Source organism: Aplidium turbinatum, chromosome 5 (genome assembly GCF_918807975.1).
Source record: "Aplidium turbinatum chromosome 5, kaAplTurb1.1, whole genome shotgun sequence".
In the NCBI taxonomy this organism is placed as follows: domain Eukaryota; kingdom Metazoa; phylum Chordata; class Ascidiacea; order Aplousobranchia; family Polyclinidae; genus Aplidium; species Aplidium turbinatum.
In genome coordinates this window covers 14,603,469-14,627,589 of record NC_137476.1, presented here as the reverse complement: position 1 = coordinate 14,627,589, position 24,121 = coordinate 14,603,469, and the positions used below count along the sequence as shown (strand labels likewise).

Below are 24,121 nucleotides of genomic sequence, written 5' to 3'. Positions count from 1 at the left end.
AATTGTCTATTAGCAAAAAGGGCTACACTGATGTAGGCCTGATCATATAAAGTTTACTTGATGCTATCCTTAAACAGACACTGTGAATTGCCGTAATTTAACTACAAGTCTTGTTTGTTACTTTCCTACCTACTTCAGTTTTTACTGTGTTCAGCTAAAAACTTTTCAAGAATAATCAGGACACTTAACGCATATTCGGTAGGCTACAGATAGTGATTGTACAAAATAAAAATATCTGGCCAACTAGGGCTTTCCAAATAATTTCATTGCCACTACCTGAGTGCATATTATGATAACCCTTTCTACTCTGAAACAACTACCGGTACTAGTTCCTTGTAAACCTTCTCAGGACTACAAAACAACCTCTAAATCATAAATCCTGCTTCCAGATACCAACACATTACAGGTATTCTTTATCATTTAAACTCTACTTTGCATCTGTAGGCTACGTGCATCTGTGGGCTTCGTTTAATACTAGTAAATTCAGTGAAAAGCTGCACTTGACTGCACCCAGCAGGCCCTAGCTAGCAAAGCTTTCTATTTTATATCGTTTCCACGTCTACCGATGTTGAAACGACGTAAAAGCAAAACAAATTTTATCAACTCTAGAATGTGATTTAACAATCGCAAGGAAAACCTCCTTTGGGAGTGACGTTTTTCTTTATCACAAACTTGGGAGTCAGCCGTCAGTTCTGAAATTTGTGCACGTTGTCCAGGCCATGTATTTTTGTAGGCCACGTCTCAAATCAATGAGGTCATCTTTACTGAGATCATCATCGCTAATGTTGTTCAAGTCAAAACGAAAAGGATTTCGAATCCATGTTTCAACTTCGTTTGGCAGTTGTTCCAAATTAAAATAACGTTGAAATGAGATTTGCAGGGTTTCAAGTGTGCGCAAAATTTTTCTCCCATAGAGATCAAAAGAGTACATTCTCTTTGAGTTTCATCCATCAAGATAAGATCTTCTAACATTGGAAAGTTAGCGTAATCACCTGCTTCCAATCTGCGTTTCCAAACCGGCAACTTGGCTAAAAACGCTTTCAGATTTTCAGCTGCATCAATTATTATCACATCTAATCGTTGAATGCCTTGATTAACATTGTTAATATGACAGAAAATATCGGCTAAGTAGGCCATGCCGTGTAGAAAACTTTTACTCTCAAACAAATTTGAGAGGGGACTTCCTTTTGCTTTCAAAAGAGTTGATACCTCATCTTTTAGCTGCTGCAGTCGTTTTAAACCTTTTCTAGATAACCAACGTACTTCAGAATGATACAAAAGTACTCCGTAATCTGACCCTACTTCTTGACAGAGCTCTTTCAAAGTATGGTGGTTTACAGCTCTGCTTTTGATGAAATTAACGACTTTCACGCAATTTGTCAGAATTTCTTTGAGACTTGATAGTAAAGTTTTTGCTGCTAAGGCATACCTGTGTAAGAAGCAATGGGTAACAACCACGCGAGGAGCTTCGTTTTTTACTAAAGCAGCAAATCCGGATTTGTTCCCAAACATAGCTGGTGCTCCATCCGTGCATATAAAACAAAGTTGTTTTTTTCCAAAATTCATCAAGGTAATCACGGACCCCCAAATGTTTTCTCACAGACCCCCAAGGGGTCTGCGAACCCCAGGTTGGGAACCACTGCTCTAGTGCCATGTGACAAATAAAAGTTCAAAACAACAACTGCTAAATAGCGATAGTAAGTTTTGCGGTTCGAGAAATTCTACCATTGCACAAGAACGACCATGCTTTTGGCATATCGGGTTTAATCTGGTCATTGAAAAGGTAAGGAAGTGTCATGAAGAGTAGCCTTTGCCTAGGATGCAGATATAATTCATGTATATGCATTAGAGAATATAGAAACTTATTTAAACATTTATTGTGTAATAAATCAAATATAGTTATTACTATCTGAATTCTTAACAGCCTGTTTCACCTTTAGCGGATCATCAGAAGGGTCTGAAAAACATGCAAAAACAATAAATCGGTAATTCTTGAAGAGATCTGCAAAAGCAAAAATCTGCAAAAATCTGCAAAAAAATCCTCAGAATTACAAAGGGCCACCTCCATCCGTTAGCACAAAGCCTCAATTAGAATGTTCAACTTGAAGTTGAAACCAAGCTTATTGATGCCAACACCTGTGACATCACAATGAAGCAAAATGCGATAAGGATAGAGTAACCTGTAGTAACCTGAACAAATTAAATAAAATTTAATTTTTTAAAAAACTGTAAAAATCAAATAAAATTTAGTTTGAAATTTAGAACCTGTGAAAATTAAAAGGAATTTATTCTATTTTGAAGTGCTTGAGTTTAAATTTGTTTCTATGACGACATTTACTCACTAATACCGAACGCTTGTTCAGAAGGTGGTTACTATCGGCCTTCAGAATGGCCAGCTTTTCAGCCAAACAGAGGCCACAATTATTACGACCACCTCCACTATAAAGCCGAGCACAGCAATGGATGGACCATGTTATTTTAGGATCAACACCCTTGTCTTTAAGGTCCCAAACTGCCTTAGATAGTTCTGTGCTGTTTCATTTAGATCTATCCAAAAAGGAACATTTATAATATGGTTGGAAAAACGTTTTTTAAAAGTAGTCTTACAACAACCAATGTATATAATTAAGAACCTTCGGGCCGTTATCAATGGTGGCTTTGCAAACAACGGCCTTCCGCAAGCATTGCCCATTCAAAGGACAATCTGGTTTCACCCTACAATTGCAACCAGGCTGAGATGGTTCATTATCAGCCTGCAATATTGACTTATTGTGGGAGGATATGATGCTTGCAACATTCGGAGTACAACTGTAGTTCAGCTTAATAGTATTACGGTTGAATATTTTATGCAATCTATGATGGGAAGGAAAGTGGATAGAAATGAGTTTGAAAAATTCTTTACCAATGTTGCTATCAACCTGCAAGCTGAAAGGAGGATTAAACCATAAAATTTTTTGACTCCTTTTCCTAGATGTACGCAAGTTATTAGCAGGGTAGTAGCAAACTCTCTCCGTGAAACCACTTTTCAAAAGGGCATCATTATAAACAGATGCGGTCTTATCAAATTCATTCTGGCCAAATGATGTGGCGGACAATCGCTTTGCAATCATGTATTGTATATTTTATATACAGGCTAGTGTGGGTCTGCTACTATTCGACTAGTTCGATTTGGCTAGTCCAATTCGGCTAGTCCGATTTGGCTAGTTCCCTATTCGGCTACAGTCCAATTCGGCTAGTCCGATTTGGCTAGTTCCCTATTCGGCTACAGTTTTTAATTGTATTTTGTATTTTATTTCACAATATCGTTTCTTTTGCATTCTGACAAAGAAAAATAAATTGGAATGAAATTTAGCGCAAAATGTTTGAACTATTAAATTGAAATGTTTGCTCACATGAAATCGACATGTATCATGTGTCACCGTCTGTATGCAAACTTAGAATATATTAGAATCCTCAACTATTACAAAATTCCAAATCCAACGACGCCTTCTGAACATTTAGAAAATGTTGTATTTTATTCCACAGTGTTGTTTCTTTTATAAGTGAAATTATCGAAGCTTTAGATGAGTGGGGTTTAGACCTAACCACTTAGATCTTAAATCACATTTATGACACTGGAAATATCCCTAGTGATATGGTATGTTCCATATTCATAACTTTACCAAAGAAAACCGCAGCAACAGAATGCTCACTCCACAGAACAATTAGCCTTGTGAATCATCTAACAAAGATCTTACTCCGAATCATGATGATGAGATTGAGACTAAAACTAAAATCGTAAATTTCAACAGCACAGTTTGGATTGGTTCCAGACAAAGGGGCCACAAAAAGGAATTTTTACATTAAAAATAATAACAGAGAGATGTATCTCCGATTCTTCTGTTTATTTAGAGAATTTTGCATTTTATTCCACAATATCGTTTCTTTTGCATTCTTGCAGTTTTTCCAGTGTTTACCTTTGAGTGCCTTCCCAGACGGCAAAATCCGTCATTTTTACATTAATTCAACGTCTGCAGACGCGATAGTCTGCAGACGTTGAATCAATGTAAAAATGACGAATTTTGTTGTGGGGGTTCGTTCAAAATAAGTGTTTACATCAAAACAACATCTTTCATGATTAACAATAGAGGTTAATGAGATAAAGTCTCAGCGAAAACGTGTCAACGAAAAAAGATAGTTGCCAAATAGTGTTTGACATAAAAGATGAAGTTAAAACCTAAGTGGCAGTTTAGAATAAACCTGGGTTTCGGCGTTACATGACCTGGAATTCCTTTGGTTACTTCCTTCGTTAGACTCTCAGTTGATGTTACTTTATCATGGCAGAGGAATTGATTAGTACACAACGCAAAGGTGAAGTTTTTGACCTGGAATTCTTTTGGTTACTTCCTTTGTTAGACTCTCAGTTGATGTTACTTTATCATGGCAGAGGAATCGATTAGTACGCAACGCAAAGGTGAGGATTTTCCACATGATGGCTACATGTTTCAACTAGCTCAATATAGTGCAGACAGGCTTTAGAAATACTGGCGTTGTTTTCTACGTGATGAGAAATGCAAGGCTCGCATCCACACTTGTGCGGCAACAAATCAGGTAATTTTGTAATAGTTGAGGATGCTAATATATTCTAAGTGTGCATACAGACGATGACACATGATACATGTCGATTTTATGTGAGCAAACATTTCAATTTAATAGTTCAAACATTTTGCGCTAAATTTCATTCCAATTTATTTTTCTTTGTCAGAATGCAAAAGAAACGATATTGTAGAATAAAAGACAATTCTAAACTGTAGCCGAATAGGGAACTAGCCAAATCGGACTGGCCGAATCGGACTAGCCGAAATGGGCCATTCCGGGCTAGTGTAGGGGTGTTCAGAGCCGGAGGCAAATTCAAGAGAGGTAGCCGAGTGGTTAGCTTTTTTAAATTTGGCGTGGAACACCTGGCTTCACATCTATGGTTGTTTAAGCCTGATAGAGTTAGTTTGATAAAGTTTTAGTCACGCAGAGCGAATCGAAGATATTTGAAGACTTTGTCAAATCATTTGAATTCCTCCGTGTTGTTTTCGTGTGTCTTATGCTGTGTTGTAGATTTTAATTAATCAGTTATGCGGCGTATTAAGCAGACCAGTTCGCTTTGACTCTTCTAGCACATGTCGTTGCTCTGATGAAAGCCTTTCAGAGTAATTTTGCTGAAATTTTAAAAAGCCTTCTAAACCATAGCTATAGTTCTCAAATGGCGAAGAATTATCAAGATAAAGTGATTAAATATGACGATGGATGTTAAAACTGGTGTGTCTGCCGTGAGACTTAATTTGTCCGCTGAGATAGCTCGTCAGACTGGACACGTTTGTCCGCTGTCAACTAAAATGAATTTCGAGGCCTGTATGGTGTCTGGGGGGTTTGCCTGTTGGGTGTCTGGGGTTTGTCTGAATCAATTGCATGAGTTTAGTATCAACATTTTGGGCTCTTTTTGCTTCTATGTTGTCATAGTTTCTAGATTGAAGTTGTAGCAATTTATACAAGTCCAACCAGGATTTCTATAACCATAAAAAAACACTTTTAAAATATATAGTTTTGATCTTAAAGGTTTTGATTGAACTTTAGACCAAGATTTGTATCTTAATGCTAGCAGCATGACTTATCTATTTTTAGGGTTCTGCATTGACCAACAGTAAAGTCTTGAAAAATTATGATGCAGTAACATGCATTGAACTGATCGAACATCTTCTACCACATCAACTGCCTTTCTTAACCAAAAACATTTTTGGCTTTATTCGTCCTAAACTGGTCTTCATATCAACCCCAAATGTCGAATTCAATGTGTTATTTTGCAATTCTTCTAAACTTCGACATTGGGATCACAAGTTTGAATGGACTCAGGATGAATTTCAATCCTGGTGTTCTGACATTTGTACCCAATATGGCTATTCTGTTGATTTTAATGGAGTTGGTGAAGATCCCTTGGGTAACAGTCATCTTGGGTTTTGCTCTCAAATAGCTATTTTTATTAGAAATAGATTTTCAATTGAAAGCAGCATGGTGGATGCAACAAATATTACAGGGTCATACAGAATTATCGCGTCAAGCAAGCATCCATATAAAACTGAGCAAGAGAAAAGAGAAGATGACATCATCACCAACATACGCTACTACATCAGCATGATTGTTTTTGCATGCCATTCGGCATTGGAAACCCACTATGATAATTTACGAGAATATTACCAAAAAAATGCTTGGCATCAAGTCAACTCACAATCAGAAAGTGACTGGCACAGTCCCGCCAATAATAATAAGAAATCCGTTATCACTCCTCGAGTAGATTTTAAACTAGAGGAAGGTCAATTTTCAGATTCAGAAAATGAAGATTTATTTGCAACAAAAAACTCAAAATTAATCAACACCTATGGTCAAGAAACTCATTCAGTTATTGTATCTCCTTGGAGAAGTGAAGCTTTTCTTCAAAAACTACTGAACAAATGCCTCGTCATCTGTAACAGTTTGCCTGCCTATGCTCAGTTTGAAGATGCTTTTGAATTAATTCCAAACGAAAAGGTTGCATCACACCTCATTATGGATCTGTCTCAATATAGCGACAAACTTTCTTGTAGTGTCAAAATATCCAACAAATCTTCTCCATTTGATATTGACACGCACACAATAGCGTTGGATGTCAGTGATAATGTTTTGCATATCCCTGTGGACCTTGTACTGGGACTTCACCAACTTAAAGATTTGGAATGTGATTCGACAGACTTGAAGTGAGTAAATGTGGTAAAGAAAGTGTAGTTTCATGCGAATTTTATACATGTATCATATTGGTACATTATTGGTATGTATTGGTATGTATTTGAAGGAATGGTATATATTATACAGTAGAATTTGCTTAAATCAACACCTTTTTAATCCCCGAGAGAATTTTGTTCATTTAAAGTGACACTGACAGTAGCTTTTCTTTTCACTTTGTACGTAGGTAATCCTACTTATGGTTTACATTGTCATCCATCAATTTAGGACCACCCATCAAAATAATGGGATTCTGCACTATTGCATCATGTGGCATCATCTCAATGTCTTGACTTTATCATTTTTGTTATTTTTGCTTTTGACACTCATTAGCACATATTGGACATATTGTTTTACTGTTATTAATATCTAAATTAATTTTTGATTGACTTAATCAAAGTTTAAGGATAGCTAAAATGGGGTGTAAAAAGTCTCTAAATGACTTGGATCAAAAGGCCTAAGTTGTACAATGTACAGTTTGCACAATGAAAGTAACTCAGTGAGCTGCCAGTAAATAAAATTCCTAATTGGTGTGCGCAAACGTTTTATTGTTAAAGTATCGATGATTAAAATCACATTGTTTTAATAGAATTAAAACTTTAATACAAACAATTTTGAAGTAAACGTTAAATCAAAATAATAATAGCATTGGTTTTTGCAAATGTTCATTGAACAACTTGAACACATACAGTTACCGCAAAATGACTTCGGACCTTTTTGCCAAAATTTACGCCAGGTTTGTAGCTGTGCGTTTTACATCAGATCATATCACTAACAATAAGCATTGTGACTAACAATGCGAAGATTGTGAAAAATGTGAAGAAGGTTATAATAATGCAATATGACAAATTATTAAGAAAGGTCGATAGTTTTTATTAAAAAATTTCATTGTATACAAAATGCTTGTTTTTCTTGAAAATTTAGAAAGGTCCGAAGTCATTTTGCGGTAGCTGTAGTTCATATGCCACTAGTAAAAAGAAACACCTACTGAAAATCAAACTTATATTTATCACAGATTAAAATTTACTTTCCTCATGCCAACAACACTAAGTCTAACTTATTGCTGGCTAACGTTTAAAAAACTTTGCATTAGCTACACAGTGCGGGTCTGCTACTATTCATAGAATAGACAGTGAGATTTTTAGGCTTAATTAGATTTGATTGCAATCTTAGAGTCAGGGTTATCTGAAGAAGAGGATGCGAAGGCTCACAGCGATTGGCTTATTCTTAGGACACCACCAGGGCGATAGTTTGTAGCTCGTGAAACATGCAGTTCTTTTCAAAATTGCAGAATGTTTTGTAATGCAGCTGGTACAGTCAGCTACAGAAGACAGTTAGTAAATGTTACATAGAGCATATTTAAAGAATACTTGTTTAGAAAGACAGTTGGAAAGTTACCAGTAAGCTGGTTTTCTTAAAAAAGCTTTTGCAGTAGGCTAGATGTAATGCAAGTATACGGGTAACGACGAAATCGGTTAATAGTATACTGCTTAAACGTATCAACCGTTTATTTGAATCAAAACCTGAAATCCCAAACCAAATCCAATCTGATGTTAAGTAAAAACATCGGTTAAGCGCATACCGCTTTAAAGAATAAGTCGGATAAAAGCATCAGGATTTGCTTTTAGTTTGCATACTTCATTCATTTAATCGTATAATTATACCCGTTAGCGAAAAGAGAATGTCTCTTTTTTGCTTCGCATTATTGTCTGCAATGTTCAAAGGCGAAATAAAGCAAAGGTGAGACAGACGCATGCGCTCAAAACAAAGACAAGTGTCTGTAATCCCAGGCCATAATCTTATGTGCTAGACATCGCACTACAAAGAACCAACTTTCGCACAGCTGGGCTTCATTAAAACAGAAGAGGACACAGAAGGATTAATCACATTAAAGAAGTTTAAATGCTTTTGATGTCATCCGTCGGCGACTGGCCTTCCAAGGAATGGACATGGACAAATTATTTCGGCTTAAGAGGGAAGTGCTGGATAGCATGTCCAAAAGTTTAAACCAGAAAACTTTGGACTTGGAGAATTTTTTTTTAAATTGCTGAAAAAAAGTAGCCTACTGTTGTGAAATGCATTGCATAATTTCATTTGTGCAGTTTCGTTCAATTGAAGAACATTGCAAATTAATTATTTTACCAGACAGCGCAACAGACTTGAAAAAAAACTTTGCGATTTCAAAACAATGTATGTGAGCCATGTTTTTTACCATACCACTATTTTCGTAGGCCACGTTCCATACTCAAAACTACACAGCTGGTACGAGCTAAAAATAGCACGCTTGAATCAAAAACGTCAACGTCAAAGTTCGCGTTGTGACGTCACAGAGATCGGTGAGATCAAAAGAAGTCCGATTGCCGCAGTTTGCAGAAAAATGCTTTGATCATACCTGCTCAGCCAAGTCAGCAAAGCTGGTCTTTTTTACATTGTTTCAACGTCTGCAGATGAAAAAGGACCAGTTTTGCTGGCTGGAACATATAGCATAGTGTTAGGTAACACAGAACTAGTGCTAAACTCTTTAAAGATTAACTAGAATTGTAAACAGTTGTTGGAAGCATCAGTTGTAAAGTGCGTTGCAGCCTAGTCAGCACAGACATCTTCCCAACAATTACGCCCATTCACAATAAACCTTTTTTTTTAGTAAATTGGTTAAACGAATCAATCGTATAATCGTATCAAAACGTCTGGCAAATAGGTGATTCGATTAACCGATTTCGTCTGTAGTTGAATTAGCAAGTTACCATGAACATGCAGTCATTATCCAAGCCTAATGCTAATAGCACAATGCAGGTTATCATAACAAGATTCTGTTTAACTACTATCGGTGCCAACTGCCAATTGTCATTTTACGGTAAACAAAGATTATTTTCGATAAACAGAAGCCCTTCTACTGTCAGGCATATTAAAAGTCTTGGTATCCCCTTGTTTAGATATCCCTGAATTGAGTGAACAATCTGAATTATACCTAATTGTGTGCACAAGTGAAATGTTGTTCTTAGACTGCATTTTGCTGACTTGTTTTCATGGTCATTTGCTTTGTAGGTTTAGACTAGGGGGTCATTCTATTATAATACAGTCAAAATTTTGAAACTTTGTAACCCATCCTCTCAGAATTTCTTCATTTTTTAATATGTTAGAGCTACTGGGAAAAGATGAAGATTGGCATTTACGCTGTCAAAATCCATCAAGCGGTTTTCAAGATATCGACAGTTACATTTTTGCCACTAGAGGCGCTGTTTTCGCATCACAAAAACAAAAATGGCTTATAATTTTTATTTTATAAGATACAGAAATAATGAAAATATGTATTCTTATAGTTTTTGGGGCAAGGAATTCAAATATGTTATTACATTTGTGAAAAAAGCAAAGGAAAACACTTTATTTTATTGAACAAAAGTTTTGGGGTGCTTCATTTCAATGCCCCATATCTCAAATCTGCAAAAAGATTTTTTCCCCTAACCAATGCTAAACTGTCAAGAAAAGCTACCTGCTTCATGTGCAGAAGTATGATAAATACGTTTTGTTTCAAACTTCTGCAATTGACAAAAATGTTTCATTGCTTTCAATCAATAGACTTGAAGTGTAATACATGATCACATTTTATTCTATTTGAATTAAGGCACTAATGATGCTCTACAGCAGGGGTGGGCACAGTTGTTCAAAGAAAGAGCCGCTTGCGGATAAACCATTAACACCAGCGAGCCGCAAAATCAGATGACACAAAAAAACATAACAGCAATAAAAACACAATGATTGCTTATCCATATCAGTTTTGTACTTGACTCGCTAATCTCTGAAAATTTGAACGATAAGTTGTTAATGCTGTGCGAATTAATTCTTCCAAGTGTTCATTTGTCAATGTTGCACGATGTTTTGATTTTACTGTACAAAGTTCATTACAGAGAATAAAGATTCACAACCATAAGTTGTTAGAAAAACAGAAATGAGTCGTGCAGTGGTCTTTTTGAGTTCTGGATATTTATTTTCAGGAACCTGCAGATTTTTTCAAAAACTGATATTAATTAATTTAATTTGTCGCAGACATTTGTTGCCTGTCGGCGTATTTTGTAACCATTGGGTTGTATGCTAACTAGAGATTGAAAAAATCGATGGCAAATCATTCCCAATATTGGTGTGTTACTACAGTGTGTTACTGTCTACTAATATTCCCAATATTGGTGTGTTACTGTCTACTACGAATTGAGTTCCTTTTATCCGTTTGATAACTTGAGGAAGTTAGGTAAAAGTACGGTATCGTTTATTCATAAAGCACAGCTTGTGAATGAACCTCAAAACTTCAGACTGCTAAGTGCTAAGCAGCGCCAGCACAGCACGTAAAAATAAATCATACCTAGCATAATTCTTGGTCTCAAAATTTCGTATAATCATGCTTATAGGCTTAATAATACTTTAATGCTAATTTTTTCCTAGAACAGACTGAGTGCTCTGGTCAGGCCAAGTTGAAGTCATACAAATACAACAGATTAGATTTATAAATTCTTACAAAAATGAATAAGTAAGTTCTGGTGCTACTTCTAAGCTTCAACTAATCGCTGCTTAGTGACTTTACTAAACTTCCAATTGTTGCTGACTGAGCGCAAAATGAGCCAGGAGAGGCACAATGTTGCTTTTGCAACGTCACAATTCCATTGTTTAACAATGGCTATAGTAAAAGAGAGACTTCTTTTTGATTTTTGTATTGTATTGCCTATTGGGCGCAAATTAAATTTTGAAGAAAGTGTTAGTCACAAACTTTAATTTTTAGCAACCGATTTTTGCGCCCCTATCAATGTGGTGCCCACGACTCGAGCCATGCCTGCCATAACCACTGGTACGCCACTGCTTGGTTGACAGCGCGAGATAACATATTTAAAATAATCTCAATTTTTTTTTTGTAATATTACGATTCAATACAAGAGCCACAAAATATATGTTGAAGAGCCGCATGCGGCTCGCGAGCCGCAGTTTGCCCAACGTTGCTCTACAGTATCTACTTCATCTTATATTCAACAGAGCATGGCCTTCTTTTCTGATGACCTGAATCATAATACAAGTTTTGTGTTTGCAATGCAAGAAGAATTGGCTCACTATTTGAAACAAAACTATCCATTTATTCAACCCATCGAGTATGTACTTTTCAGATGGGTGTGCTGGGCAATACAAAAAACTTCAAAACTTTTTCAAGTCTGACCTATCATCAACAGGTCTTTGGATTTTCTGCAAATTGGAATTTCTTCGTTACAAGTCATGACAAGACTTCTTGTGATGGACTTGGTGGGGCAATTAGGCGAAAACTTTTCCGCAAAAGTTTAGCTCAGCCATGCCAAAGTCAAATTCTGACAGCAAAAGATGCTTACAGTTATTGCAAATCAGCTAGATGCATTCAATCAGTTTTTATTTTTTATCCAAAGAAAAGCTCATTGATATTCGACTGGCTTTAAATAAAAGATACATTCAAGGCCACACAATACCAGGCACCAGAAACTATCATTTGTTTTCCTCATAATGTATTACAAGCATCAGGTTTAAATTCACAGCAGAGGATCATTTGTTTGCAGGTTGTTTCAAATTTTTGATAGCCATCAGCAAACTAAAAACTTCAATGTTGAGGAGTATGTTGCAGTGAAATACGACCAGGCATGGTGGATTGGTATTATCTTGAATGATACAGCGGCTGATGAAGAACTTTTAGTCAAGTTCATGCATCCCAGTGGGCCACATCAAACGTTTCAATGGCCAAAACATGATGATATTTTATATGTTCCTAAGACAAAAGTTATATCAAAAGTTTCTGCACCGAGCATCAGCAGAGCTGGACGTGTTTATCAAATTACTGATGCAGAGTTTGCGTTTTTATCTTAGTGGAAGCTGTAATTTTCTATTCATCATCATTGAGTGCCCTCTCTTTATTTGAGGGTTGGCTGCCACTGTACTAATTAGCGAGAAATCTTTGTTAAACTATCGAATCAGGGTAGATCTCTAAGTGGTCAAAATTGGTTTTGACCACTAAGTGGTTTAAACCTGGTTTTAACTGGTGAAAACTAGGTTTAAACCGGTCAAAACCCAGAATAATATTTTTATGTAGTGAATGGTCGGCTACCTGGACTATGGGCTATTTAGGACAGGGGTCACCAACTGGCGGGCCGCATGCGGCCCGCCACGCTGTAACGCTGCGGCCCGCGGAAGGTATCAGCGTACAAGTATAACCAAAAATACTTTTCTTGAGGAGTTAAAGAGCACGAAGGCAAAAAATACTTTCCGAGAAGCATATTTTCGCTTTGCATACGATTCCACCGACCGACCAATCAGATTATAGTTCTAGGTGGGGGTTGCTTAAAGTTATTCCAATGCGATGTCCAGCCACACCGCCCCAGTGGTTGATTAAAACGTCTGTTTTCGAAATTGTCTGTGAGCATAGGGTTGCTTATTTTAAGTTTGTAAATGTCATGTAAACACCAGTGTGCGTTTCACCGTTATTGTGTTTCTCGAGCAGTGTTCTCTTTATGCAAGTTTTTGTTGGCAAAATTGGTCGGTGTGCCAACTCAATTTATAATAAATTGGCAAAATATTATATATAAATTTAAAGACTTTTTCTGATTGTATAATGAAAATATTTAGCTTAGTACTGCAAAATGTTTTTTGTTTTTAAAGAAATATGGAACGCTTCACGATTTTGCGTGTCATCCTTGCGCAGGAGACGTACTAATTTTCTTTGTACCGTATCGCTCCAATTTTAGCATATGTAGCCTACTGCTGAAGCTAGTACTGCAAAATGTTGTTAAAATCAACAAATTCTTGCCACGCTGATAAGCACCGCAATATCTATAATAAAAGAAAGGCGGTTTTATAGACTCTCACAAAAAGGATGAAAAACCAACTCATTGCTTTTTTAGAGAGAAGACTGTTCATGAATTACAAAAGAATTACGATTTTTCGATGATTTCCACAAGCGTTTGTTTCATGGTTTCCTGGTTTCTTTTTCCCTGTTATTGGAGCCTATTTTTCGCTGATATGTTTGCAGATCACTATTGTTGCCTGTATTGTGATGTGTCAAACATTTCCTTGTTTACTGAAATTGTTAATTGCAAGATATCTTTTGTGAAGCGAAGTGACAACACCACTCTTGCTTGGCGATGAATATTCTGATGAAACCGCTCGCCTCACTACAAGTGCGCAAAACAAGTGGCCTCGTTTATTAGGTATTGTTAAAAAAATCAAAAGTGTTGTAAAAGGAGCTTGGCCTGGCAGTAGCGTTGTTCGATTAATTTTGTTGCTGCGGTATTCTAACATAAATATGAACAACATGTAACGCTGGATACTGGGTACGAAATGCGTTCTTTTCTAGCATTAAGGTGCGTCTACACGACGACTGTTTTCTTGCTTAAGCTAGCCAAACTTCTTGTTTCTTTAAGTTAAATCGCAGTTTGTGCCGCTTACTTTTAAGAAAATGGGCGAGTAAGCGAGCCGTTGAGAAAAAATACGCTCCAGAGCGAAAAACTGGGCGCTTAAGCGAGTTCTCTTGCTTAGAAATGTTTTTCCCGCCAAAATCTCAGGTCTCCTCTCAGCTCAGTATCCAGACAGGCCAGGGCGGTATCGTTAAAGGATTTTGTTAAGTTTTGATTCCAACCCGTTCTTATTAATGTTGCGGGCTGAACTGGCGGTGACCGTTTTCGAAACAGCCCAAAGATAGCACAATATTTTCCAATTTCAAATCCAAAACAGGATCTCAGCAGAAAACTATTGCCATTGCACACCGGGTAATAAAAATAGCGGAGAAATGATCTTGCTGGTTGTTACCAGTCACCCACGCTGACACGAAATTCTGTTTCCAACATTTCAACCTCACTGAGGTGTCTGAATGCTTCAATAAGCAGTAAATTGCGGGTTTGCATCCTTCGCTTTTTGCAGCATTTTTTACACAACTTCTGGGAAGCCATGACTGAAAGACTGCAACAACTTCAAATGCCAGCTTACACCAACTAGAGAACAGTCAGTTGCTTGGTCTACTCTGCTGTACTTTAGCGCGAACTGCTATGCTTTTGGCGCGAACTTTTTAAAACGTGACGTCATTGAGGATTAGATACTCACGTGACCGCGATTCAAGCGAGCACAATCTTCGTCGAGATTGCCAGTGTAGACGAAACGAGCTTAATCACTAGCTTAAGCAAGAATTTCTAAGCAAGAACACTTTCTCGTGTAAACGCACCTTGTCGTGTAGACGAACCTTAGACGCACCTACCTAAAATTTTATTAGTGCGGCCCGCCACAGCTTTCCTTAGTGCCAAAATGGCCCGCATGCAAAAAAGGTTGGTGACCCCTGATTTAGGAAATATAAAAGCAGTTGTGACCATTTTGATATGCAGGCCTCGAAATAGCTGCGGCCATGGCCGCCTGAACTTTCATTAATGGCCGCCAATACCGACCTGTCAGGCAGTCACAGACGGCTGCCTGTAAAATTCGTACGAAAGATTATATTTATCTTGGATTTTTCTCTTGTTTCAGCACCGCCAAAAACAAGACATCAAACAGCGTTAAGACTACTACCTTAATTACATGTCGTGCTACGTCTTATGTGCTACGCAACCGGAGGGCAAATGTTGCACAAATTTTATGGCAAATATTTTTCATAAAAAAAAACAATGTTGGAATAAATTCTTGTACTTCAGTTGGCTGTGCAAATGGTTCATCGTTCTACCAAGCATTTTTTGGTTCATCAGAAACTTATTTTTAGAATTCGAATTTTCTCGATAACTAAAATAGCCACGCAATTGAGATATCAATAAGTAAAATACCAACTGGTTGAAATATCAAAAATAAACAGAGAAATTGAATATTTTTTGTTCCAAATCCAGCATTTAGGTTATTGTTACTCAAAACAAAATATAGTTGAACATCATTACTAAACATGGAGGGTAATATTTTTAATTCAATTGAAAAGCAACTTGATTCATACACTAAAGGAGTTTTGACCAGTAATAGGTAGTCAAAACTGTCCGGTTTAAACCAGGTTTTAACCGGGCAGTTTAAACCGCCCCAGTTTAAACCGATCAACCCTGCAAAATCTTGCACTCATTATTTTGGTTTCTCCTTGACTTATTACTGGCAGTTTTTAATCCTGATATATTGCAGCTTTGTGTATGCTCTACATTCAATCTACATATCAAATCATAGATAGCATCACTAACTAGTGTGTACTGTGTAGAAGTGTATTTCGAAGTATATACCCATAAAATGTTGTTTGTCTAATATTGTTTTGTTTTTTTAATGACAATTGCAAAATTTTGCAACAAATTACTTTTATCTTACTTTTACACATAAAACAGATAGCCTGGATATCTTGTCACTCCAGAGCATTTACTATGATTGACATCATAATGCATATTGCATATGCTGTGTGATCATGTATTTTTTATTAAAAGTGCATAGAGAATCAGCAGAGCCCTATTTATGGCATATGCATTTCGCTCTGCTACTGTAGAGCATCATTAGTGCCTTATTCAAATAGAATAAAATGTGATCATGTATTACACTTCAAGTCTATTGATTGAAAACATTGTGAATGTAGCAATGAAACATTTTTGTCAATGCAGAAGTTTGAAACAAAACGTATTTATCATACTTCTGCACATGAAGCAGGTAGCTTTTCTTGACAGTTTAGCATTGGTTGGGGGAAAAAATCTTTTTGCAGATTTGAGATATGGGGCATTGAAATGAAGCGCCCCAAAACTTTTGTTCAATAAAATAAAGTGTTTCCCTTTGCTTTTTTCACAAATGTAATAACATATTTCAATTCCTTGCCCCAAAAACTATAAGAATACATATTTTCATTATTTCTGTATCTTATAAAATAAAAATTATAAGCCATTTTTGATTTTGTGATGCGAAAACAGCGCCTCTAGTGGCAAAAATATAACCGTCGATATCTTGAAAACCGCTTGATGGATTTTGACAGCGTAAATGCCAATCTTCATCTTTTCCCAGTAGCTCTAACATATTAAAAAATGAAGAAATTCTGAGAGGATGGGTTACACAGTGTGACTGTATTATAATAGAATGACCCTAGGGTTAACTAGTTGTATTTATATCCAAACATTATTATTTGTTTAAAACTTTCATTTATTGAACAACGAACACTTTTCTTACGTAGTTTGTCAAGCTGGGTTTTTTTTTCGGTCATTTATCGGTCATTGACCGATTTTTTAGCAAAATGTCCGAAAAAAATATAGTATGCGCCTGATGATTGTACCTTGCAGTACATGAAACCAATGGTAGCGCAAACTTTTTGTAGTTGAAAAAATAACGATTTATATAGTATACTATATATATACTTCATGTACATATAACATGGACACTTTCTGCAAAAATATGCAATGTCATTTTTCTCAGTAAAAGAAGGTGCCACGTTATTGAGCCTCTCTCCTTTCCCACCGGGGAAACCTGTAACCGTATTTTTTTTGTGTAAAAACTGTCTTCAACACAAAATCCATTTTTCTGTCGCAATTCCCCACACTGCACTCCTAAGACACCACTCACATTATAAAATTTCTTGTCAGGCATTGTATTGGCAGTACCGTGGTTCTGACAGCCTCTGAGAAAAAAACGTATTATAAAATGTTTGAACTTAACTTTTGATTTTTCACAGATCTGTTGTGAAGAAAAGGTGTCCTGAAGGTATTTTTCTAACCGAAAGTGGTTCTTTCTTGGAAGTTGATATGAATTTTGAAGAAACCGATGACGATTTTGACAAGGGGTAAGCGTTAACATTGTATCAAGTCTTGTATAGCTGTGTAAGTGTGTATTATGTAGTGGGCTTGTTGCCTCACATCAGTTCATTCACTGCAGCATCTGCAAGAATTGTCGGCAATTTCAACGTGTTCTTATCTGAGACGACTCCAAACTTCTGTTTATGCCTAATAAGACAGACTAATTAACAGGCTAATTAACAGCACTCACTGTTAATTAGCGCTTTACTAGTTGAGTCCGGTCCATGATTGGATGTTGTCTTGCCATCGTTTTGGTTGTCTGCCACGTTTTCTTTTTTCTTCTACTTTTCCTTCTGTGCAAACTTTGCTGATTCCGAATTGTGATCTTTTGGTGTGGCCGAACAGTTTTAAAACTTTTGATTTTATTATTGCTGCTATTGGATGTAATTTTGTCATAGTTAAAAGATCTTCTGTTTTCGTGTTGTCAAGTAGCCTTTTGGTGGTCATGCTTCTCATGATGTGATTTTGGAAGGTAGTGAGTTTTTTCTTTATTTGAGCTTTTTGTTTATGGATGTTGTTGCTTAGGCTAAATCTAGTTGGAATTCATAATGTTGCCTACAGACAGCGTTGTTCAAATGTCTTATCATTTTTGGAGTAATTGATTATCTGTAAGCTTGTGGCATCTTTGAAGTTATAGCCCAGTCAGAGGAAAAATTCTGAAAAATCTAAAGAAAGCTGTTCTATCATCTTGCAAAGAAAATTGACTTCGAGAGGGTAATCAAGGCATGGTGCAGTCAAACCCAATGCTTTACATTACCCTTTTGCAATTGAAGCACTAAAGACGTTTCTTAAATGCATCAAGTTGGAACCAAGAGCTTGATCGGATGCTGAGTCAATGCTAAAGTAGCCTACAACTAGCAGTTTTAAATTTGTGACTGCTTTGCATTATAGAGTTTCGGTAGAGAGTTTGTCTTGTTGAACCATAGGCATACGAAGCCGAGCAACGTGATCAAGTTTAGCATCTTCAAGTTTATTACATTTACATAAACATAAAACTACGCAAACAAATTAAGTATCGAACGTTTTCGACATCACAAGATGTCCTCTTCAGGAATAACATACATACAAATTAACTACATCTGAAAAAATTTCAATGTGTTATTTCAGATGTAGTTAATTTGTATGTATGTTATTCCTGAAGAGGACATCTTGTGATGTCGAAAACGTTCGATACTTAATTTGTTTGCGTAGTTTTATGTTTATGCAAATGTAATAAACTTGAAGATGCTAAACTTGATCGCTTTGCATTATGTGGATTACGGTCCTAAACAAGATTCACTGATGAATTTAATGAAATTAAAGGAAGATGTAATCTACGTAAGAGAAAGCTGAGAAGAGTAGGCTACTACTCGCAAGCTAAAGTTGCAGTGGCAATTATAAATTTAAAAGAAAATGATTTTCTTTTCTTGAGGACAGAACGCTTATATAACTCCACATAACTAGCTGAATCATTCGAAGGAATTGTATTCTACCGTACATTGCAAAGGGGATTCGATAGTTGTTGGAATTGACAAATGTATCAACAAACTCAATCATGTCGTCGATGAGTTTGAAGTTCCATGAACATTTCATCGTATGTCTGTTGTGCTGTTGCGGGCATGTGGGACAAATTTAAACCATCTGTAGGCTACAACAGTGACATTTTTCATGACATTTTGGATGAGTTGGTGCTTTTGACAGAAAGCCACACAGCAAACTTCAGCTGCAAACCAGAAGGAACCACCCCATATTTCGAAAGATTTTTCCAAATAGTTTTGTGATGATTTTTTTTTGTGTTCCAGTTGCTACCTCCAACGGTTGCGCTTTGAGAACGTGGTTTTAGCAATTACTGAAATTTGTAAAGAAATGTTTGCACTTCAGTAGGCCTATGACTCAAAACCGATTGAAAAGCCTAACTATATCATACATGTTGTGCATCAATTCAGACGTCGCAAAATTTATCATTTGATGCTGTGATCCGTAACTTTGCATTGCAAAAAGTCTAGAAAGGGTTTAATTAAATCAGGGATGTCCAAAGTCCGGCCCGCGGGCCAACACCGGCCCACGAGACGTTTTTGTATGGCCCGCGCCTGTTGTTGTACAATGTGTTATTTTTGGCCTGCAGACACACAAAAATCATATAAATTCAACTTGCAGTTTTCAGAAAAATTATTGTGGCCATTGGCCCGCGAACACTTAAGTTATTATCAAATCTGGCTCGCGTGGGAAAAAGTTCCGGACACTCCTGAATTAAATGCTTGGTTGAATTATTTTTGTTGCCTGTAGGCCTATTGTGTGTTTACAAAGCTTTTTAGACAAAATAGTTTGCCTCAATGGCATTTTTGCTGCAAGTGTAATCCACTAATCCAGTGATTATTGGTGATTTTTACATTGAACAAAGTTGTTTTCATGCTGAGGAAAGTAGGCTAATTTCAGCTTAACACGAACATGCAACGCAAGATACAAATTAGGTGTATATTTGCTAAAAAATATTATGGGGCCCATTTTTCGTATTGTTTCCTGACCAGTGCCGACTTCTCTCTAAGGCCTTGAGTCTTTGTCCACCCCTTTTACAAATATGGCATATACAAATATGCGGTGTCCTTCTGGTCCGTACTTTCATCGATCGCTAAACTCCATGAAACAAAGTTCTTCACCTTATCCCTGAGAGTGTCACTAATATCACAAGCAAGATCATCGATACGCCTTGCTATCGTCCACCGTGACAGATTTATTTTCTCGAACTTCACTCTTCATTTTAGGGCACATTTCTTCTGCGACATCGATAAGACACTGCTTTACAAAATTACCATCAGAATACGGTTTCATAGTTCAGCTATTCTCTGTGCAATTCTGTGCGTCTGATCTACTGACGTTCAAATAATTAAATACAATCGGATTAGCTGTGGCCGGTGGGAGATTTCTTAAATGGTTAACAGAAGGTGCGAAATGTCCAATAATCCATTTTACAATGAATTGTTTGCACGTATCAGACTAAACTAAATTATAAACACATTTCGCGGGCCGCACACAATTTAAAATTGGCACGTCTTTGCGGGCAGCACAAATTTTCTTTGCGGCCGCATTTGGCCGGCGAGCCGTACGTTGCACACCCCTGTTCTAGGCAGTTGTTGTTACTATTATACACCTATCAGATTTGTTTGCTCAAATAGAGCACTTTAAAGTTAGAATGTTTGTTGTGCCCCGCCTTCCCCACTATTGAAAATATTAAAACCTCATGATGTTAAATGACAAAGTCGCAGAAACTTAACGGATGATTGTGCATCAGATTCTCCGATCGTTCGTCAGACCAGCTTGATTCTAGCTTCGAATTCGTCCATCCCAGCCAACCTAACGAATCCTTCACTGAAGAAAATTGGGATTCCGACAGTGCGTACAACGATGAAAAATCCTCTCTCGATTCTAACGATCAACTTGAATCTATTTAATATTTTCCTACACGGTTCCACTCTACGTGTGCATTCTGCATGTTGGGTTTTCTTGCTGTTATAAGTAGGATTTTATATTTTTAATGGGTGTAGGCCTAGCTGTACTGGCCCATTTTGTCTAGAAATGTTAGTTGAAAGTGAATAGATCATTGCAGTGTGGCAGCTCGTGATCATTTGTAATGGAGCGGCTACATCTTAATTCGATTTGTGTGTTGTGTCACCAATGCTACTACAGCTAGAAAATTCCAATGGAATTGCTCCCTACTGTCTTGCTTCTTTCCTGTTACGGTAGGCTACGTCACAATGAGAAAAAGTCATTCATAGCGGCTCACGATTCACGTTTTTATTGAAACAACGCATTTTCGAATAGCGAATGAAGGAAAACATAGTTATAGAGTAAGCAGTAAGCCAATCAACAAACATTCTTGGTTTGCACAGCGACTCTTTATATCATTTCACATCAGTTAATCTTGATAAGGATGAGAAAACAGCTGTTGAGAAAAATGCAAACCTAGTGTGTGTTTAAAGCATGCTGGAAAAAAGAGCACCCAACAAATGGTTATCATACGCCACTGCTACATAGTACAACCATGGGTTATGTCTACACTGGATTAGGATTAATTAATTTTGAGCAAGCAATCAATAATTTTTTGCAGATTACCACTGTTTATTGCTTCCACGGTTATATCGCATCTTACAACACATAGCCTAACGGCGTGAATTATATCTGTGATATTCACACCTCCTGAGATCTTCCCAAGTAATCAACCCACAAAAAGCAATTAAATGTTACATAAAGCACATTTAAAGAATCCTTGTTTGGAAGGACAGTTGAAAAGTTACCAGTACCGCTAGCCTAAGCTGTTTTTCTTAAAAAGCCTTTGCAGTAGGCTAGATGTAAAGCAAGTATACCGGTAGGAGAGACTCAGGTAAGTTGGACCACTCTAATTATATTTAAGTAGCCTGCAATAGTTATTGTGACGTATCATACGCATACCGAGAAAATGTTGTTGAAACTACCTTATTACCGGGTTGGGAGGCTCTAGCATAGGATTACCATATTTGAAAAAGCAAAATTCCGGACAGTGCATGACTATTTTCATGAGACCATATATGCTCTACCTAACTATTAGCCATTAGAATTAGTCAAGGATTCTATATCAAAAATTCACTAGGCTTCCTCTATGACATTTCAAGTAAATCTCTGATTATATGTGCGAAATCGCTTGCTTTTATAGACTGTTGGAATGTTCTAGTAATTTTCGCAGCATGTGATCTATATCTAACCAATTCTGATTCAGCACAACGGTCAATAAGTTCAAGAAAGTTCCAAAGCTCCAGAAAGTTCTAAGTGGTCTTCTTCTTTCGTTTGAGACTAGATCAAATTTCAGGGCAGGTGATGGAGAGCCAGGTGAGTGTAGCTTCGTCCAGCGTTGCTATACCCTGCGTTCCGTTTGGTGCCTTGTAGATGGGACATTCGAGAACGACATGGTCAGCAGTTTGTTCCTCCGCGCCGCATTCGAAGGCCGATGAGGGAGCCAGGCCCAACTTGTGCATGTTGGAATGGAAGCGACCGACTCCGGTTCGGATTCTGTTGAGCTTGACCCAATTCGACCGAGGCAGGTCCATACCAGGGGCGCGCGCCACCGGGTGAGGTATAAAACCATGTAGTTTGGTGTCGGTGGTGCACCACGCTGCATTCCAAGTGTCTTCCATGAAGTGTGCTGCGCTGATGGCGTGATCGCTGAATGGATGTAGTAATTCAGCAGCAGCTGGCACAAAGGGGTGTCTAGACTTTAATTGCCGGCGAGATTCCTGAGGTGGGATGTTGAGTTTTGCATGAAGCAAGGGGTTAGGATCCCCGCCCGGCGAGCCAGGTGTATAATGGCTCCCTTTCGGCGGAGCTCAGCAGGTTGGATGCCTGCAAGGATTGGTAAATACTCTGTTGGAGTTGGGCGCAGGCATCCAGTCACAGTTCGCAATGCGTCGTTGATTGGGCTGTCGATGAGGCGGGTGTGGGCACTGCGGCACCAGGCAGGGGCGCAGTATTCAGCAGTGGAGTGAACCAAAACCAGGGTTGCAGTGCGCAAGGTGTCAGCACCTGCACCCCAAGTTGTGCCTGCCAAACGTCTCAGCAGGGCGACGCGAGATGTCAGCTTTTTGCGTAGTGATTGTAAATGGTAACGGTATGTGAGTGACCTGTCAAGTGTGACCCCAAGGTATGTTGGTTCTGGGCAGGGCGGCAGAATTTTGCCGTTAACGGTCACTTTCAGGTCACGTTTAGCCTCCCTGTTGTTGAGATGGAAGGCTGCCGTCACAGTTTTACTTTCGCTGAGCTTCAGTTTCAATTGATGAAGGTATCCAGGTATGGTCGTCATGTCTTGGCTCAGCGTCGTTTCTAATGATTGCCAGTGTTTCGCAGAGTGCAAGATGGCCAAGTCATCAGCATATGCATATTTGTCAGATGTTGATGGTAGGTCATGCATATAGACATTGAAAAGGAGGGGAGCCAAGACTGATCCCTGTGGGACACCGTTTTTGAGTCGCCGCAGTCTACTTAGTTTTCCGCTTCCGGTGGTAAGGGTAAAACTCCTGTTGTGGATGAGTTCCATGATCATTTTGACCATGTGTCTGTCAGGGAGTAGGCGGAGTAGCTTGTAGACTAGGCCACGGTGCCAAACAGTGTCATAGGCTGCTGTTAGGTCGATAAAAACCGCCCCTAAGTTCTTAGTGGTAAACATCATTGATAAGGAAAACGCTCTGTTACATCATAATTCCGTACAACCTCGTAGTAAAAAAAAATGGCAGTGTTGCACAGTACGATTGCAGATGCAGTAAAATGAGCTGGCTGAGCGAATTTTTTAGAAAAATTTTTTCTAATTACCCCAAAACGCCCATCATAAAATTCCGGGCATTTGAGCATTTTTTAAAATTCCTCCGGACGCAAAATTTAACACTAAATTCCGGACATGTCCGGAATTTTCCGGACGGTATGGCAACCCTACTCCAGCAAGCAATATAAACATGTGAGCACAATTTTTGTATTAACTTAAGTTGTATGAAAAAATTATGATTTTTAATTTTTTTGAATTTTAGAATTTTTTAGATGTCGAGTGAGTTTTTGCTTACTACAGTATATAAGAA

At 37.7% G+C, this 24,121-nt stretch overlaps 1 protein-coding gene and 1 non-coding gene across 4 annotated transcripts in view; one reads left to right on the top strand and one right to left on the bottom strand.

The window, feature by feature from the left end:
* LOC145770634 (uncharacterized) overlaps positions 1 to 21,244 on the top strand; it is a 68,071-nt gene extending 46,827 nt beyond the window's left edge. For all 3 annotated transcript variants that reach the window (XM_082582325.1, XM_082582324.1, XM_082582326.1), the window contains exons 3-5: positions 5,653 to 6,758; positions 17,429 to 17,536; positions 20,818 to 21,244. In XM_082582325.1, the coding sequence (XP_082438451.1) occupies positions 5,653 to 6,758; positions 17,429 to 17,536; positions 20,818 to 20,977 (1,374 nt within the window). In that variant the 3' untranslated portion in view covers positions 20,978 to 21,244. The remainder of the gene's footprint in view (positions 1 to 5,652; positions 6,759 to 17,428; positions 17,537 to 20,817) is intronic.
* On the bottom strand, positions 13,436 to 13,543 carry LOC145771450 (U6 spliceosomal RNA). The gene has a single exon (XR_014289235.1). It is a non-coding gene; the product is annotated as a U6 spliceosomal RNA (small nuclear RNA).
* Positions 21,245 to 24,121: the final 2,877 nt, after the last annotated feature.